The following is a 21,186-nucleotide window of genomic DNA, read 5'->3' on the forward strand; positions in this document are numbered from 1 at the left end:
CGAATGGTTCATTTGGACAACTCAAATAATTAATTAAATTTTGAAAAAGTGCTTGAACTTTTTTTATATATAAATATAATCTTTTTATATATATAATAATAATAAACATAAAAAATAGTTTTTATATATATAATATATATGTATATATAAATAAATAATTAAATATATATATATATATATATAAATCTATTGAGGTAGCTTTTGAACCTAACGAGTCGAACTATATTCAACTCAAGTTCAGCTCGTTTATTTAACGAGCTTAATTTTTAGCTCATTTGGTTCATAAACAAAGTTTATCAAACTAAATAACAAATTAAGTTTTAGACGAATACCAAATTGATTCATTTCATTATCAGCCCTATGTATAAGTACACATGTTTAATCAATCAATTTCATCAAACACAAATTATTATTGCCCTCTAACGTAGACATGAATATTTCATTAGTGTTTTAAATACTAGTGTACTTCTCCCTACCTCAATTCTCCCACAAGATGTGGAGTTGAGGAACTACAAGAACAACTTTATCAAATATGCAACTACATGACACGGATAAGGATCTGCTGTCCTAAACCATGTCCCAGACCAATCATATTATGGTACGTTAGTTAAAAAAAATTAAATATTTATAACGTACAACAGATCCCATCCACACGACACACCTAACTAACCACCCATACTTATATAATGGGAGAATGGTCTGAGTTTAAACCATTTAATTAGGACGAGTGTTTCAATTGTATTTTCTAATGTTATCATTTTATAGCTAAACTAGTCCATAGCAATGTAAATTAGCTGCCCAAAAGTGATTAAATATATCTCATAGACTCCAACCAATGACACATATTATTGTTTAGCAAAAGATACGAACATATGGTAATTGATTATGAGTTACCAATTTCAACAGAATTTACAATTTTAAACAATTATCACTAACCTAATAAATTTATCACATATGTAAACATGTCCTAGTGTGAAACACTATTGATAACACGTCATCAATAGTGTACAATTATAAAATATTCCAAGAATAAAATTGTGGGTATTACGGATAATGCTTTTTATTTTTTTGGGTACATTTTTTGTATTTTTTTGGTACATAAATAATAATAAAAATACTATTTGATTCTTATAATATAAAACTGGAATGATATAAGATGTAAAAAAAATTAGTAACTATATTTTGGTAACATCTAAAAAAAGGAAATGTGGATTCTTGCACAATGCAATTTTATGCTATGAACTAAGTAGTTTTGTCCAGAGGTAGATAAATGGCAACACTTCTCATAGGGAAATATTATTAAAGGGTATCAGACTTGAGCATATTTCGGTGAATGATATAGAGACTATGTATAAATTTTTACATTGACAATCCAAATATATTATACTCTTTTAATATGGAACAACAAACACTTCTACAATCTATAATCTGATTCAATAATACAAATGCTAGCAGCATTGCCTTTGAACACCAAAGTACTTATGTATGCAGGACAAGAGAATTTATGCAAATTGATGTTCTTTTCTCAATAATCTTACTTATGATATATGCATTATTACTTGCTCTAGAAAAATTGTCATTAAATAAATACACAGATTTATTAACATTATGTTATGCCTTTTTTCTCTGTTGATGAGAAAGGTAAGAACTTTGTAGTATTTTTATGCCCCAAGTTTGATAGTTGTATCAATTGCATCTTCTGTGTTATTTTGCTGTCCCCAAAGCTGTGCATACCTTCCCCCATTTGATAAGAGCACTTCATGGGGTCCTTGCTCAATCACCTTTCCATTCTCCAAAACTATGATCTGATAATTGGCATAATTTTTTTAGATGTTAATAATTTGTCAAAAGTGAAGATACATGCAAAGTAAAATATGTGTCCAATAATGGACTTCTGAAACTGACTAGAATAGTTCATAAGTCTACAGTATTTAAGCATACTTTTTATGATGCCTTGGGTTACAGTGAACATGTTTTCAACAAATAAATTATTATTAGCAAGAAATTCAGTTAACTGCATTCTGGAGCAATTTTTGTAACATTGTTATGTGTCCAAGAGGAGTATAACAACGTTCTAGGTAACAAGGAACATAAATTTATTTGTAAGTAACAGCTATACTCATTTAAAAATTGAAAACTCGGTTCTGTTTAACGACATAAACGTAGAGAGAGAGAGAGAGAGCTTACCTCATCACACTGCATTGCGGTGGTAAGCCTGTGAGCAATGAATATGGAAGTTCGATTATTTGCGAGTGACTTAAACGCACTTAAAATCTCTGCTTCTGTTGTGCTGTCGAGAGCACTTGTAGCTTCATCACACAACCTAAGAACAAGAAAGGACAAGAACAAACAATTGAAATGAATTGGATTAACACATTTTATATTGCCTCCTGACTCCTGAGTTCGAACTAGCCATGCATATGTAAGGTATCAGGTATGAAATAATGAAAAATCAAACGTTTTCTAATAGGGTAATAGATAGCATTTTTCCTCTCCTAATGGAAGGTAATTCGATCACCATCATCAATAGTTATGGTCAGATTCTGTGTTGAATAGGAATTAGGAAAATAGCAAAACTTATTGCGGTCATTCAGGTTCCTCTGCGCTTTATCATTCTGGAACTTAGCAAATTCGAAAATGCATAGCTACGCAACGAAAGTGTTTATTAGATAGGATGATTAGAATACTCACAATATTGCAGGTGCTTTCAAGAATGCACGAGCTAGGGCAACACGTTGCTTCTCACCGCCACTTAACTGTAAAAAAAACAAAACAAAACTTCATCACTTAAATTTTTAAAGTTTTGTCTATGTAAAAGTTTTACAGTCTTCATTACATTTGGGTAATAAAAAAAAATCCCGATTTTACGTGTACCAACTACCCAGGATTGTGTTTCCCTGGGTAGACATCAATCCACAAAGGACTAATCTATAGGCAATGAACATCATGTTTGCCTCTTCTAGTGACTTAAGATCTGCAGTATCGTATCCTTTCCTATCTTGAACAATAAAAATAAAAAAATGCAATACCGACGAACATATTATATATAATATGAATGGATATTTTAGATCACCTTGAGCCCTCGCTCTCCCACAACAGTTGAATATTTATCAGGAAAATTCATGATAGTTTCATGAATAGCTGCATGCTGAGCAGCTTCATAAACCTGTATGAATAATAGTAACAAGCTAAGAACAACTTGGAACCCGAGAATGGAAATTCACAAAGTGGGAAGTAAGCAGACGAATAATATCACAGAAGTCACCTCCTCTTTTGTTGCTGAAAGTCGACCATAGTGAATGTTATGAAATATTGTATCATTGAAAAGTACCTGCACATAATCACTCAGGTTGTCACAATTTGCAAGATCTGGCATGAGCGATGATGTATGATTACAGATATAGGTGGTTTATTAAGCTTACAGTATCTTGAGGAACAACACCAATAGACTTCCGCAAACTCTGAAGGGTTACCTCCCGAATATCCTGACCATCTATCTTTATCTGTAAAATAAAAGTTATGAATGACAATGTGGAAGAAAAAGCAATGAAAATCTGAATTATAAAAGGCAACAACTAAGCCATATACTATGTGCAATATCATTTGATTGAACAGTTGACCCAGCCCTAGTCACATGGCCGGGTATGCAACACAGAATAACGAACTCCATCGGGCTCTATTAAAAGTCCTAATGATAAAAGATAGTCTTATTGAAACAAGTAACCGATGCAATACCCACTTTTGCTAGTTGTAGAAATTCATCCAAATAAACATTCCATAAAATCAAAATGAATTTTCACAAGGGAACAATGGCAAGATTCTGATATATTCACATTTCATGCCTAATTTAAAAAAAAAATAGACGATAAATACAACATTTGGCATACAAGTTACATAAATTTCATGCCAATGATCTTTGATTTGTAAAATCTGACGTGCTATTCCTGGATTTTGCTGTAATAATTTTCTCTAGCAACATTTAGCTTTGTTATTTATTATATACTCATAGATAAGTAAGAAACCAAATTAGTTTCGATTAATTAAGTCTATAAATACACCTGCTGAGCCATATAGCACACATTAAAGAACCATACAGCTTTCAGCCAAATGTGACACGATACCACTAAATATTATATAAATCATGGCAATATAGCTTAAAATCAATACATAGTAGATTCATTGGTTCATTTCTTACACTTCCAGAGTGAGGATCAAAAAACCTGAATAGCAATCTAAGAATGGTTGATTTTCCTGTCATGAATATACAAATTTGAAATGTCAGATATCCATGTGTATTATAGAGCAGAGAATGTTCACAAACCAGAAGATACAACAGAAAATCATATTTAAAAATGAACGCTGAGGCATTTCATGTTTTTGAAGTCATACCAAGGGGAAATCTTTTGAAAAGAAGACTTTCTTCAAGGAAGGTTATCTACATAAAATATGAAAGCTTTTCTTCCAACAAACTAGTAGCTAAATTGGGGTGTAGTAAAATTATCAGCTAAAACTTCAGAGCAAAATGCAATGAATTTGCAAAATAATTATGAGACTAGTAGCTGCCCAAGGTTAAGTAGATGTTGTTAGCTCTTCTCCGTAATATCCTAGCATTCTTCTGTAAGGGCCAATGGATCCGAAATATCATGGTCCTGCAGATAAGCACCACCTAAATCCAATGGCATGATTGCGTACAGTCATGTAAGACTACTCATCAATGTTGGTTGAAAAGTTGCACAGGATACATGGATTGGATCCTAACGATAGTAAACGAAGGAAGTAGAATAAAAATAACCAGAAGTTGGAAAATTAAACACAGCAACCAGAGGCTACAGTGAAGTGAAACATGAGTCACTTAACAAAGGACTTCATGAACAAACAGTCAACAAAAGAAGTGTAGTGCATTTTAGTTCAGAACAGGGATTATGGTGTTTGGAGTGAAGGTCAGCAGAATTCAGGATCTGGCTCATGCGCAATATGTTCCAATCCAAGGGCTACATAGATCAGAAGAAGCTCTGCAGTGGTAGGATGGACAATGGGCTACGGCTGAATCTTGTGATAGCTGCTGGTACTCGATTGGCAACCAGGACTATTGTAGTGCTCCACATCGTGATAGTTTAGGAGTGGAGTGCGGTGGTATAATAACCACCTGAGAAAACTGTCACTCCAGTCCAACCATAGGAAGCAGGAAAATTTCCTAGAACAAGTTTGCAAGTAAAATAAATAAAGAAAATAAAGATTTCCATCATGCTTAACCTTACCACTTCCACTAGTCCCAACAATTGCCACACTTTTACCAGCCGGCATAACAAGCGATATTCCATCTAGTATCTTCCTTTCTGTGAGATAACTGAAGTGGTAAAATGCAACAACAAACAATCACAGCAAATTTAGTTAAAGGTAATAATTGATCAGCAAGTTAACTTAGTAATAAAGGTGCAAACAGTAGTATGAACCAATAGGTGCCATAACGTAAATGCTTAAGCTTTCAAGAGAGCTGGGTCGGAGAAAACCAAATAGGAAGACTGGAAAAGTTAGAGAAAATGAGCTGTAAGACAATACACTAACACTGAGCAAAAGCAAGGCATAATATTCATAGCTATAAATAGTTTAGTCTTCTTTATCCCTCTCTTTTAATGACACCATTCACCATATATGTTAGCCAGAAGTAAACTATAGGAATGAATGCACATTATGTACTAAGGAGACAGCCACCCACCTGAAATGTACATTCTCAAATTGGATGCTCCCTCCATTAAAGCTCAGAGGCTTTGCATCATCTTTATCCTTAATATCTGCTCTTTCCTATCATAGTAATATAGAAAAAAGAAACACGCAGTGACACATAGTCAGGCAGGTAGAGAAAATAGCATCTAAACATTATCGCAAGGTCCCAATACAGGCATTATGAACCTAGTTAGCTGACAAGAATGTAGAAGTTTCATCACTAGAAAGAACAAAACCACCTAGAATTTTAGACAGAAAAATGAGGAAGGAATAATATTAACTCAATTAAGCACAAGATTGGTGATGCCACAAAAATTTCTAGTAATCCGTATCTGGAACGCATGTATGGTAGTATTTGTCTACTACTCTCAAATACACAAGTATATACTGAGGTGAAATAAAGAAATTTAATAATAGTTCAACTGCAAGCTTTTTTAAGGCTCCATGGGGAAGTTACCTCAAGTAACCGAAACAAGGACTTCATGTCAACTAGACTCTGTATAGTCTCACGATAAACACCACCTAGGAAGTTCAGTGGAAGAGATAGTTGGAAGAGAAGCCCATTCACCATCACCTGCATTGTGAACTTAGATTATAATCCGGTTCATAATTATTCAATAAGGATATAACAATTTTTATATTATAGTAATAAATGAAGAAATTCAATAAGACAAAGAGAAGATAATTATATATATATATATATATATGGGAGGATAAGTGATACTCCATAGTGTAAAAGAAAAACACAAGCACCAAATAATAAATAAAAACATCAATGGAGAAAAGCTATTAAAACCCTCAACATGGACTTTCATTTGATGAAACTTACCAAATCACCAACAGTCATTGTGCCACTCATGATTCCATGAGAACATAGCACCATTGATGTGGAAAGTGCAGTACTAAAGATAACATTTTGACCAAAGTTCAAGAAAGCAAGACTCTCTTGTGTTTTCAGAGAAGCATCTTCGTACTCTGAAGAACGAGATAACAAATTACAGCAATACAGGCAACATAAATTATACAAAAGAACTACAATAAGAAGCCAAAATACAATTTGAGACAAAAACGGCTAACATGTCATTGTTAAGCTTTTCTTTTTAAAAGATCAAGCAAATAATACAGAATCTACAGATTACCATCTGGTTATCGCTGATAGCAAGGTACACGTGCAATTAGAGTATAACAAACAACTTGTCTTATCTTGCTTGCCTAAGCTTTTAAACTATACTCGTTACTAAAGAACTCAAACCCAATTTTACCATAAATATTGTGTGACTTACTCTTTAGGTATTCGTCATATTTTCCAGCTTCATAATCTTCATTATTGAAATATTTGACAGTCTGTAAAACAAAAAATAAAATCATCAATTCCACCTTGGTAAACAAAACACCCAAGTATTACCAAAAAAACAAAACACCCAACTGAAAATAACACTAAACAACATAAAAGATCAAAATGTTTCCATTAAGACTGAAGTTCTTACCTCATAATTAATAAGTGAATCAATAGCTCTTGTGCTAGCATCATTATCAGCCTTATTCATGTCTCTCCTGAACTTAGTCCTCCACTGAAAAAGACAGTAAACATGAGATTAAATAAGTGATACTAACCTAATAACCCTACCGATCGTGAAATACATGTGGAGGGTCATATTGGGAAGTAAGTCTCGCATCGTCTGCCTCATTATCTTAGGAATGGTTTAAATATATATTGGAATACTCTTCTCATTGTCAATTGATTTTGAGATAGAACTTTAACAACAATTTTAACCTCAACAATTCAAATGGCTAAAATAACGAAACGGAATGTACCAGGCTGCCCAAGGGGAGTAAAATATATGACATGACCAACAATGAAAATAAGACAGCACCAAACTACTCCAAAATCCAAACCGAAATATGTGTCTGTATATATATAAGAAATTTAAATTGGTTCAAGACATGACAGTACCTGTGTGATAGTCAGTGTGAAAATAACATAAGCTGCAACTGATAAGGACGTAATCCATGCAAAAGGAGCTCCAAAATTGTAGGCCAGTATACCTGATACCATAGATATCTGGATGGATACATGTTAAATCTGCCGAAGTTGTTCAAGAAGCAAGAAGCAAGAGTTGGGATAAAGGAAAAAAAATCGAAGATCATCAATAAAAATCAAAGACTCCGGGAAGCCAAAGTGAAAGTGCAGTTCCCGATAAACATCTTGATTATCATCTTTGTTTAAAAGTAAACAACATTGGGGAAATATATCATTGAATCTCAACAACCAGGGAATAACAGAGGTGCACCTCTAATATTGTGGGTACTACATTCAACACCATAGCTGATAGAAGGAAATTTATTGCATGGCTACCACGATCAACTGTTCTACTTAATGCGCCAGTTTCTCGGCTGAAAAAACACTGTCTTGGTGAGAAGCATACCCAATGAAATAGCATATAGCACACTCCCAATGCAGAAGCAGTGATATATATGCAAAAGCGAATATTTTGTAGCTTTGATGGTTAAGTAAATATAAAACCCACTTAAATCAGTTTCCAGATTCCTCAATAAGGACTGGTTGGCATTCTCAAGTGCAGGAATAAACATCATACACAGATAACTTGCTCTCGGTCCTCATCATGACTGGCAGACGATCTAAAGTTTAGAAAATTCGTCATGATCAAAGAAGATTACAGGAGTAGCCTCTCAAATGCTCAAACCCTATTGGCCCAGTTTCACTTCCACCATAGATCTCATTGAAAATTCCAAACACAGGTTTTTCAGGTCAAGACGTTATGAAACTCGAGATGGACATCAAGCTGAAAGAGGTCTTGTATTAGTAAATGGTGTGGACAGATCGGATGATGCATTATGTAATTAATAATTACATATAAATGCATTTATATATACTTAATAATTATGTATAATTTGGACTAACCACATTTTTGGACTGAAATAAAGCAGAACATTTGTGTAGTATTCTACTTTTTTTAAAATTTTAAGTGAATCGTTTGTGATTAGGTTCCTGAGTTATTTAGGTTTAACAGGGTCTATTCTAGTCAGACTGGAATTTTCACGTCCAACCTCTCGTTTGGTTAAGACTACGAACTAGGATCGTTTGCAAGTCCTGTCAGCAACCAAACCATCAGGTCCGGTCCTCATACCATTGTAAAGACACATCAGGCCAAGCCAATGATTAGAAACAAACCACTGTGTGACAATCAGTTCTTAACTAATTAAATCCATGGAAACGTCATAACCAGGAAAGTTGCTATGATATGACTCAGAAATGCAACTAAAAGGACTTAGCAACAGATGGTCAAATTCAAACTCTAGAATTGCATTGGTAATTTGGTATATATAATAATGACTAAGAAAGGACAAGTGAAGGTTCTTGAAGAAGGATTTTTAACTTCCCCTCCTGAGCATTCTTGATTCCAAAAGTCTCTTCACCAACCGCGAAACTCAGATGTTTGACAACCCTGGTGTGTACTCATTTTCTTTTTTCTAAAACAAGTGAGTATTCTTAAAACTCCCCAAGGGTAAAAATTATAGTCTGTACCTTTCTCCATTTAGTTTTTGTTAAATCATAGTATGATATTAATGTGTATAATAATTAGTCCTCTCAGCATGGTAAAAGCCATACCTTAGATGATATCGAAGGTCAAGGTCATGCAAATGTGAGAAAACCTGCAATAGTAAAAAATTAACATAAATTGAGTATCTTAACAATATACAACCAACTGAGGTATGCTTTTGGGCGAAAAACAAAATTGTTTAAGAGAGGACTCTAATCAAAATCTCCGAATCTATTAATACATACAGATGTACTGAAAATAAGTTTTCTTATCGGGATCAGGTGTTCCTAAAGGGGCGGTGAAAGGAAATATGAAACCGTGAAAGCAGCATACCTTCCTTGACACTAATCGAATTGTTCGCAATGCTACCTTAGAGAATACAGCAGTCCGCAGTTCTGCCACAACAAGTTGCATTGAGTTAATAAAGTCAGCAACATGAATCATGAAAAGTTGTGTTTCTTCCTAAAAAAACATAGATAAAAAAATTAAAAGTAACCACATCAAGAGTATAAGTCCTGATAGAGGACACTATTTATTTCTAAAAAAATTAGAAGAGAAGTACTATAGAAGAAGATAAAGCATTGGCACAAACAAAATAAAAAGAAACAAGTAAGACCTATGTGACAAAGCGTCCAAGCGAAACAACAAAGCATGTCAATCCCTCTAAATGTTTAACAAAGAAACACTACTAAATGGGGAGGGTAAATATACACAGCCTTACCCTCACAAGCTAAGAGATTGCTTCCAGGATTTGAACCTACGACCTCTCGGTCACAAGGCAAACAACTTTACCATTGTGTCAAGGCTCACCCTCTATCATATATAATAAGAATAAAGAAACTTATAATATAATAAAAATATATATAATAAAAAATAAATAAAATAGGAAATTTACCTAAACTGGAAAATTCTTTTTATGGAATACTTGGGCAGAAATAGACTTATTTTTTAATATAGAATGAATTGTTGTACATTTCAATTTGAGTTTGGAATTCTGCCAACAAATACAAGTGGTTAATGGTTAATTACAGTAGGATCAACCGAAAGGTGGGACAAGAATATGAAAGTATGACAGAAAAGAACAAAATGTCAGAGAAGCAAATGGTATCCCAACATGCATTGTTGCAAGACTAACCCTCAGGCAGCCCCACAAGACTCACAGTTTTCTTGTTTCTTTTGTGTTATTTTCTTTGACCGGGTATCTCCATATGCATCGCTGTGAAACTAACCCTCAAACACTATCATGACTAAGAGGCCCTCTGGACATTAAGTTTTTGTGTTTTAGCTGTTTAGTTTATTGACTTTATTCAGCTGTTGAGGATACACCTTATCCCTGCCCCTGCTCTACTTATTTGCCTTCTCTTTGATAGCACTTATTTATCAAATTTTCTTTTAATGAGAAGTTAAATCTTCATTATAAATGTTGGTCCATTGAGCAAAAGATATAAATTCAACTAGAACTTCCCTTGACAACCCTATGCATTATAATTTAGAACTGTAAAGCAGGCCAATTCGATTCCCATAGGTAAGACTATAAGAAGGCCCTATTTCATCAGAAAAACTGAAACCAGGTTTAGCATGAAATAGACATAGCACAATAAACATGTAGAAAAGTTTTATAACAATTGCTCCATTCATAAATACCATTGAAAGCCGAAGCTCCCGTGCGTGCAATCCCATATCCAATCAACACCGCCACTGGGGTTGCAAAAAGAGCCACCGCAGTCGAATTTGCAGCCGTAAAAGAAGCAAGATCACCAGTATTGCCCGTGGCAGACGTCAACCAATCAACTGCAAGCTTGAACATAAAAGGCACCTGAACATTCAGAACCTGAACGACAAAACAAGTCGTTAATCAATCAGATCTAGCAGCAAAGATCAAATGCCAATTACAATGATAGGTGGTCTTTGATTTTTTCCTAAGTTGATATATTTATATATTTTCACTTGTAAACTGTAATAACAAAATGTCATACTACTTTCCTTTTCTGTCCTGTTCCCAAATTTCCTTGGAGTGGAGAACAAATTTTCTCAATTTCCTCCACAGATGTTAAAGGTAACAAAATGAAAGCAATGCATCTTTTTTATATCAAATAGTGAGGTCACTGAGCACTAACCTTAGCACCAACAAGAAAACTCAGTGCAGCAATAACCCGAAATCGAAACTCAAGATTGTCTTTCATCCAAATATAACTGGCAAGAGTACGAAGGATCTTCATATCAGCAATATTTTCTCCTTGTGGTGACTTAGCAATGGTGGAAGCACTAGTTTTCTTTGATGCAGATCCATCGTCAGCTTTAGTTGAAGTTGAGAACAATGCTCTTCCACCTAGCGTTGAATTCTGTTCCCGAACCATGCCATCATCATTATCATCAAAGCCATTTAATTTAAACCAATCACAAGTATTTTTCAATAAGAAAAAAAGATAAAAATCACTTTTTTACGCACGGATTGTTGTAGATAAGGTCTTGTTACTCTGCCATGTAAAGGAGAAGAAAATGAATCAGAGAGGAACCCCTTTATGGAAAAAATCAAACTTGGGCATGTTCTACGTTGTTGCTGAATAAGGCTAACTCCAAAACTGTAACCTCTATCGATTCTAGTGTGATTTGAGAATCTGGTTATACCAGAAACGCTTAAAAGATATCGAATTTGAATGCCACAGCCACTAGAACCTCCAAAACTAATGGTGGGTCTAGCATCGCGTTGAAGAATGTGTCTAGAAGCAGAAGCTGCAACAGCGAGCATTATTTTCTTATGGGGTGAATTGGAATTGAAGAAAGATGTAATAAAATGAAGAATTTTTTGGAAAGTTTAAAGGAATTGAGTTATAAAAGAAAAGTAATCGAATTTGTTGATTAATGAAGTTGAGTGTTTTAAGATGAAAAATGGAAAAAGAAGAAGAGAATGGAAAGTTGCGTGACTCAGAACTGAACAACAATGGTTATGCCCACTTTCCCTACTTCTTTGAGCTAAGTTCATTATGTCATCACGTTGACTTTTTCATTCACGCATGTTTCAAGCTGCTAAGTAAAAACTAAAAAGGTTGTTTTTAATATATAATAAATGTTGTGTAATAGCCTAATATGAGAATTTTTTACCAGAAAAAGTTTCTTTTCTGATGGATTATTCATATAAATAATAATGTACTATACTATTAATTTAATATAAATAATATAAAATAACAATATACTAATCATAAATAAACAGTATAAATCCATATATTCTTATTTTAGTAGGCTTTACCTATCCTAATATTTCTCTTCAGTAATAATGATAGGATTTAATATATATACACTGAAATTATGGCAGAGTAAAAATTATAGGATTTATAGTCATAGCTAAAAATCATATAATTAGCTAGTATTACTATAAATTCATGAGATTATAGTTCGAGTTGTGAAAGACTTATAAATAAAACACGAGAGGGTGTCTAAGCTTAATGCGTGACATGCCTAGCAAGGCCGAGATGCGTCCTACGTCAAGGTTTGAGGTGTTACAACTTTAATTTTTAAACATACAAAAGTGACACTTCCATGAAGACAAAGTGAAGAATGATATTAAACTGTGATGTCCTTACGTGATCCAGGGACCATTGGTTGATACAAGAGCAACAGCAGGACTCTTTAATCTGTTGGTAATGTTAGGGAATTGATCCAACAACTTAGTTCAATCACAAGCCAGAAATCCTTTTCTTTGTCATGCTCTCCATAGAAACGAAGCCTTTCAAATAATTGTTCTTGAAAGTGCTCCTCCTCATCCAGCATGAATTTTGCATTTGCAACAAGAAAATAGTACTTTTTGGTTTCATTCTACAATGAATGAGAGAAAAAGGATTAAGCTTCTCACAATAAAAATTAAACTATAAAACTGAGACATGAACTTCATGTTTGAAAAAACAATTGTAATTTTTATGGCATAGACAGAAAGAGCAGATAGCATTCTAACATGGTCACAATTGAACAAAGCACACGATTAAAGTCATTCTCAGCTCCTCACTATAAGAATAAAATTTGCTAAAACCATATAACAGCATAATCATTAAACCGAAGAGCTTTTGCTGTTAGACAATCAATGACAAAGTGTTTGGGAATATTCCCAATAAATAACCATACTATAGGCTTAATTAAGCACTTATTTAATAAGCTATTTAGACATAAGATTAAAAAAATATTATTTTCATAAGGCTATAATGATAAGTTTATTGAAATAAGTTAGAAAATGCTTATAAAAAGATCATAAGTTATTCTCTTAACCTACTTTTTTAAGCTTAAATAAAATCTCTATAAACTCTCCTGAACTAAGAAAAGTTATGATCAGCACCAACATTACGAAAAACCAGTACTGACCCATAATTCAAATGTGAGGTTTGAGTGAAAGAGAGAGTATGAAACCTTATTAGCAGGACCAGAAGAACTGATCTGAACAGAATAAACAGATGCAACAGCAGTGGTAAAGGGTCTAACAGGTATTGATTCCTTGGAGGAGATAGTAGAAAGGCACAAAACCAAAAAGCAATGAATTTGCCTTAAAAGAAAGACTTTGTCTTTTGCTTCCTGAGAGTGCTAATACATTGGCATTAAGATTAGCATGTTGAATTTGGCTCTGAACAACCATTATAGTTTATCAGCCCAAAGTTAAGGTTGAAACACCCAACATTGTTAGTAACATTGGCACATCCAGGTTTTTTCTACAGAACAAAATTTTCCCACAGTTTTGTTATTGGTAGTACTATGTGCAGAGTGGAGTATGGATAATGTATTATCTCTATTAATTGAGAGATAAGTCCTTAAAGATCAAAGAAAATTTAACATATAAAACATATCTATCATTTTAAGTATAATAAAATAATATCTTTATTATTTAAAATACAAGTAAATTAAAATATTTGTCTCTTCATTAATGAAGATGATCCATATTTGCGTGTGGGATGGTATACTAGTGAGAGAATTGATTGAGATAGGTAGTTAGGAAAGAAAATGTACCCACAATGGGGATTGTGACAAATTGGCTTGTTTAATTAAAAAGAAAATTCATTAAAACAAAAAATATTTTTTATATTATTTGACAGAATTTAATTATCTTGTGACTTAGAAAGAGAAATTGTTTTGGATATGAGATGAATTGAGATCATTGTTCATCCTTTTTCTACTATTTTACCAAATTTATGTGATGTTTCAATATCATAATAACTATTTATATTACATTTTCAACTATATTTTTACTTATTATTAATGGGTTTTTGAAGAGGAAAGTATTAATTGCACTTATTATTAATGAGTTTTTAAATAGGAAAGCATTAATTGCACTAGTTGTTATCTCTAAATTGAGATCATTATTCATCCTTTTTAACTATCTTACCAAATTTATTTGATGTTTCAATAACATAATAATTATTTATATTTTATTTCCTACTATAGTCTTATTTATTATTTCTCTTTTATATTTTTATGATTATTCTAATTCTTTTTAATTTAGTTTTCAATATGTACTAAATGAAATTATTTTAGTCAATTTATACTAAATTTTTACATATAAACTATGTACACAACCATAACTATATGAATAAGGATTTCTCCAATATTATAAGTTCAAGTTATTCCTTTTATTTTCAATATTAAAAGTGTTATTTGATTCTAATTAAAAATATAAATTTGTGACTGCCTATTGTGTTTCCATTTGTTTTTCAAGGACTCACCCAAAAAAATCCTTACTCTAAACATATATGGAACTAAAAATTCTTAAGTTTCTTACTATACTAATATTTTTGAAATGCAATTTTGGTGAATTAATGTATAATATTTATGTCACTAATCAATATATTGCATACATGACTTTTAATATATAAAAACTTGAAACTCAAATGATTTTATAAATATAATATTGACTTAATTAAATGCAGTACAATTTATAAGAAATAACACTAAATTTTAAATAAATTATTATTACTATCAAATTATTAAAAAGGTTTGACTTTTATAATGACTGTACAAGGGGTGAAGTGATGTATGATGATTGGTTAGTAGAGTAATATTATTTTTACCATAAATCAAAGTTAAACTCATGCTGTATAATATTACATGGCTATATAACTTTTATACAAATAGCACATCAAATTAAATCCATTTCATAGATCCATTCTCATGAGTTTACATTTTTTCTAAAAATATAAGAATTAACATTATTGGACAACATTTTTTCTAATTACTGAAAAGAGTATTGGTAAGAGGTCAAATATAATATATTGTAAATATGTATCTTAACAGATGACAAGTTGCGGGGATAGCTCAGTTGGGAGAGCGTCAGACTGAAGATCTGAAGGTCGCGTGTTCGATCCACGCTCACCGCATAAAACACTATTTTTTTCATATGTGTATATATATAATATTTTATTTTAAGAGCAAAATAATGGGTCACAAGCCAGAACAAAAGTTAGAATATAAGAGTTTCCTTGTTTGTGTGAAGAATGCATAAAGCATATTAAAAATGTTAATCCCTGTGTAAAGCATCATCCAAATCAAGTTCCACCCCAATTCGATTTTTCAAAATGGTTTTGGCATCTAAAGGTGTTTTGCACTTGCATTGCAGCTCCTTGAATCTCTCAACATCAAAATCATACATCTTATGAAGCTTCCTCTGCCTTGAAAGAAATAGCCTCTTCATGAAATCTTGATAAGTAGGGTCTCTAGAAGTGAATAAAAAGTATGCATATCCTATAACTAAGCCAGTGTTTGTAGTAAAAAATGCAATAGGTTCCATTACATCCCATGAGAACTCCCAGAATGTTAACCTGAAAAAGAGGCTGACAGAAATTATGCCACACCCTAGTCCAGACCATAGGATTCGTCGAACTTGCTTATGTGCCAATACATCTATTTCTTCCTTCTTCTCTTGCAGATTCTTTAACTCCTCCCTTATAGGATCATTTTCAGAGGTCAATGCCAGTGGAACTGCTCTTCTAACCAGATCCACCACCTAATGTTATGAGATATTGGTCATGCAAAGGGATCACAATGATAGGGTTGCAACGGACTATAACACAATTACATCAGATTCAGACCACATCAAATTCAAAAATATTCATGTATGGTCCACACTTCACAAATTGCAAATTCTGCTCTTAGTCAAGCATATATAAAACAATTTGTTTTGTTGGACCATATCACTATCTATGAGACTCCAACAATCACGAGTTGCATTGTTACCGGGGCATAGGAAAAGCGGTGAGTTATAAATGAGACATTACAACTTCAACTAAAACCTTCAGACAATTGTTCTATAGACTTTTCTACTTATAATCTCTTTCACTATTCCTCTCATATCCCATATGAAACTTCACATTTAAATAAACCGAAAAGAACGTAAAAACTTACCTTATGAGGATGGAGATAAACCTTATCCCGGAAGAGGAGAATATCCCCAGCATCATCCAGAACCTTAGCAAATGCAGCAGCCTCCTCAGAATTCTTAACAACACCCATGCTCTCACATGCTTCTAGAAGCTCACAGTAGGAGATAACTTCCTTCCCTTCCATACCAAGCTTCATCTTGAGAGATTCCACATTCACCAATCTCATAAGCTTCTTAGCTTCAGACAATGATATAGGAGACTCTTCTATTCCATTACTGCAACCACTACCTCCATTTTCATCAGATGAATTATCAGAGTTTCTATCACCATCACTAGTAGAAGGTGAAGAAGAAGATATACCCCTCTTGAACTGGCTCATCATGGAAAGTGATAAAGATTTCACTTCTCCTTTTCTTCTCCTACCACATTCCACTCCAAAATCTCTCATACCCAACAATGGATGATCCAAAAGATGAAACCTTCTACCTTGGCTTACATTAACAATAGCAGATACCCTTTGCCTCAATAATCCACTACTACACCATCTACTCCACATTTTAAAAAAAATTAAACTTTATGTGAAAAACACAAAAAATAAGCACTACCCACTATTGCATTCACCATGAAAATCATATATAGCTGCAACCCATGTTCCATGGTTCCTTCACCGATGCACAAAGGTAGCAACTTTGGAAAAAGGAAACAAAATTGGCAATAATGTCGGATAGTTTAACAGAGAAAAGAAAGAGAGGATTCGATATTATATTTTTTTTTGTTTCCAACGGGTATCCTCACATTAGAAACGCAATCATGTCTGAGCCGGGAATATCCACAGTTATGTGGGTTAATTCTCTCATTGAACATTTTTTCATGACTCGAACCCGAAACATTAATTAAGGGTACCACTTGAACCAACTCGCACATTAACATTCGATATTATATTATAAATAAAAATATCTTTGACGTGTGAATGTGTAGTTGCTAAAAATAAAAGTGAAAAAGAAATAAAAGAGGAAAGAGAGGCAAAGACAGTGGAGAAGGGAAAACGGGAAAGCAAAAATGAGGGAAACAAAATTAATAAAAAAACAGAAGAAGATAAGATGGAGGTTGAGACTTGAGGGTCTAAGGAGAAACTACTGAAAATGATATGATAACAAATTAATTGATGATAAAGTAAGAGGGTAGAGCAAAGTGATATTGTTTGTAATCTTAATAATTAAATATGGATTGTGTGTAAATTTCCATAGGATAAAAATAAAAAATGTTGAATAAGAGAATATCATATTACAATTTTGTCTTCAAAACTTTTCGCCCTTCTTAGTTGTATCCTTATGTCCACCTAACAAAAAAATCTACACATACCCTTTCCTTTGTGTATTGTTTTGTTTTTACACATACTTTTATAATTTTTTATTTAGTGTTATTTGAATAATTTCTCTTTTAATAAATCATATTTCTATCTCTTTCTTAAATTTTTTGATCTCTATACACATCTAAAAAACTATATAAAAATCAACTGACATTTTCTCAGAATCTGGTTGCCCAAATAATATTATTTATTCACATATACCTATCGATAGAATTGATGCATTTGTGTTGGATGCCAAAAAAAGTGTTTTGATTCCAAGCAGGCCTCTTGTGCCAAAATCAAAGGTGGATTCCAAAGCTGCAATGCTCGTTCATTCATCTTTCATGTTCCACTTTATAATTATTTATCATACCAGAAATGCTATTCACTAACCAACAAACCAATTAATCAATAAAACGTTGATATAGTAATGTTCGTTAGACCACAAGATGATAAAAAAGTTAAGACTTCAGTTCATATATATGAGCAATACTTATTGAGATAAACAATCATACATTCTGAAATAATTAATTTTATACCTATAAGATGAAAGAATATTTTTGATAGTATCAACAAAAATCTTGTACCCAACACAACTTTCACCATAACAATTGTATGCATAATTCTCCCATTGATCAGACTGGATGGGAAGAACTCAATGTTTTATTTCATTTATATTTTGTAGTCACTTAAACTCAGTAAAGAACAATATTAGACACTAAGTTGCTAAGATTCAATTTGAGTAATGCAAATGTCAAAATATACATTTCTTCAACGTACGATACATATATGAAAATTGCATAAGTTCACCCCAACCATGTGCTATATTTTAAGATTAATGAGTTGTGTTTATTGTAATGCATTTTAAGATCAATGAGTTTTTTTTGTGCAAATAGATAATGTAAAGTTGACTAGCATATTGTTTTTAGTTTTTTAAATGAAACAACATCATTTCAATTATGGATTACGTGTGCACTTAATACTAAGTTGATAATTAATTTTTTTGGCATGACTCAAATCTTGAAATGAAATGAGTGTTTATTTTTTTTAAAAGATATTATGGTAAAAGTAATGATTGAAACTTCAAATGATTTTTGGAATAGAAGATTGTGTGACTAATAATTTTCATTTTATTATTTAACTGTTAGCCATTGATTTAATTTTCATCTTATCTAAGGGCAATGGATGAAAACCATATATCATATATACTTAGAATATTGTAGTTGATTGTTGAAAGTAAACTAAATGGAGTTTGACCCTCCTATTCTAGTTGTATTCATGCATCTAGCTAGTTCTGATTGGTTGGTCAAAGTCCAAAACTACTTCCAACTAGACATGTGACTAAACCAAAAATCAATGTATTTTGTTTTTGTCGTTGAAGGGAAAATCAATGTAACATGCTGGTCAAAGATACAGTCCACAACAAAAGTAACATTCTGGTGTATTATTTCAATGTGAGTGACTATAAACATTCTGTTTCATGGCTCTAAATTCTATTCCAACACCAAACCAGAATCCAGACCTATACAGCCGTTGTGCAATACAAATTTGAATCTTGATATAATAGGATGGAAAAACACCGATAAAAATGTGTTATTGTAAATTATGACCAGTACTAATAAAAATATATCATGTTAATTAAAAAAATATTTTTACTTCAATATTATTAATTTGTGACATAATTTAAGATATTTGAGACACTAGATTAACAAACAGATATTTTTACATCCGGAAGTACCTATATTTTCTCAACATCCAAATTGGTTTTGCACATAAAGAAGGTACAATGACATTGTCTCTCAATAATTTTTTTAACACAAATTATATTATTAGTTGGACTTTATATTAGACTTAGTAAGTATATATCAAATTTATTCAGCAGAAACAATTGTTTAGTAAAAAAATTAAAAATGTTTTCTTTTTACATTGAGATGTGATAGAATCATAATTAGAAGGAAGATATTGTATCTTTAACTAAAACTTTGATGCATCATTTCTTAAGTTTTCTTCAATTATAAACTTGTCATTGTTATGTGTGAGAATGAGTTTTAATATTGACATATAAGAGTATTAGTATATACTACTCCTTTTGTTTTATATTTGTCGATCTTTTAATTTTTTTTCATGTTATTATAAAAGTTTTTAATGTTTTAGAACCTCATTTCAATTATAGGTTTATTTATTACTTCTCTTTTCTACCTTTTATTTATTTATTTCCTTTTAATTCAATTTCTAATGTATATTAAATAAGTTTTTTTTTATTAAATTGTATTCAATTTTTTGATTGTTTTATTAATGTATTAAGGTACATCCACTTACATAGAAATGCTATTTTTGGATGGGATAGCGTACATAGGAGGAGTGTAATTAGGAAATTGAAGTTAGTGACTCAATACAACAAGAATTCTATCCATTAACGAAGAGGTAAGTACTTGATTTTACATATGTTTTTAATGACAAAAGTGTTATTGCATTGTACATAAGAGATAAAAACGTTTTATTATGTCATTGTTTTCCTTATTTTTGTAATACTTATTTCTCCATTAATAAAAAAAATCATTACTCCTCTCCAACTATGTTATTATAGTGTGACCTTACTCCTTCTTCCTCTCTCTCATAAATCTCAAAGTTACATTTTTTAAATGATCCTCTCCAACTATGTTTGATTGACCTGGGATCATCTTCATTAATGGAGAGACAAATACATCAAAAAGCAAAAAAAAAACATATGTAAAATCAAGTACTTACCTTTCCATTAATGGAGATGATCATTGTTGGTTGGAGAGGGTCGTTTTCTGTTGTCTGAGAAAAGAAGACCTCACTAATTCGAGTAACGATTCTTTCTATTAATGAAGAGGTAAGTATCACACAATAACACACAAAAGATATATGTAATGACAATTTTATCTTTTTGCTTACCATGTAATCACATTTTTTGATATTGAAATTATGAGTAAAAACAATCACTTACATTTTCATTAATGGAGATGATCCTTATTCGATCAAGTCGAGTTGGGATCCTCTCCATTAATGGAAATGCAAATGCATCAAAAAGCAAAAAAAAACACAATCTTCAATAACACATTTATCCTTATAACTATAATGAAATAATACTATTATCGTTAAAAATAAAGGAAAATAAATGTATACCATCTCCATTAACAGAGAAATCTTTGTTATGTTCCATTTCCTACAAAAA

General features: G+C 32.1%; 2 protein-coding genes, 1 non-coding gene and 1 pseudogene across 4 annotated transcripts; 1 reads left to right on the plus strand and 3 right to left on the minus strand.

Moving 5' to 3' along the window:
* Positions 1,480-12,281, minus strand: LOC109339488 (ABC transporter B family member 25, mitochondrial-like). Of its 2 annotated transcripts, XM_019576941.1 has the most exons (20): positions 11,737-12,281; positions 11,405-11,629; positions 10,932-11,118; positions 9,621-9,682; positions 9,356-9,399; positions 8,016-8,118; positions 7,679-7,786; positions 7,212-7,295; positions 7,008-7,068; positions 6,554-6,699; positions 6,182-6,298; positions 5,717-5,802; positions 5,259-5,347; positions 4,196-4,251; positions 3,423-3,503; positions 3,266-3,331; positions 3,074-3,166; positions 2,692-2,756; positions 2,188-2,323; positions 1,480-1,805 (listed from the first exon to the last, which is right to left on the minus strand). In XM_019576941.1, the coding sequence occupies exons 1-20, from the start codon at positions 12,034-12,036 to the stop codon at positions 1,662-1,664; spliced, it is 2,253 nt and encodes a 750-aa protein (XP_019432486.1). In that variant the 5' UTR covers positions 12,037-12,281; the 3' UTR covers positions 1,480-1,661. The 2 variants fall into 2 exon arrangements, with proteins under 2 accessions (XP_019432486.1, XP_019432494.1); XM_019576949.1 differs by lacking the exons at positions 11,405-11,629; positions 11,737-12,281 and having other exon boundaries at positions 9,621-9,749; positions 10,932-11,079.
* LOC109329236 lies at positions 12,739-14,007 on the minus strand (annotated as a pseudogene).
* TRNAF-GAA lies at positions 15,565-15,637 on the plus strand. The gene has a single exon. It is a non-coding gene; the product is annotated as a tRNA-Phe (tRNA).
* LOC109329245 (calcium uniporter protein 5, mitochondrial-like) lies at positions 15,687-17,355 on the minus strand. The gene is made up of 2 exons (XM_019562923.1): positions 16,662-17,355; positions 15,687-16,263 (listed from the first exon to the last, which is right to left on the minus strand). Exons 1-2 carry the CDS (start codon positions 17,193-17,195, stop codon positions 15,778-15,780), a joined length of 1,020 nt encoding a protein of 339 aa, XP_019418468.1. The 5' UTR covers positions 17,196-17,355; the 3' UTR covers positions 15,687-15,777.

This window comes from Lupinus angustifolius, chromosome LG02 (assembly GCF_001865875.1).
Source record: "Lupinus angustifolius cultivar Tanjil chromosome LG02, LupAngTanjil_v1.0, whole genome shotgun sequence".
Classification (NCBI taxonomy): Eukaryota; Viridiplantae; Streptophyta; class Magnoliopsida; order Fabales; family Fabaceae; genus Lupinus; species Lupinus angustifolius.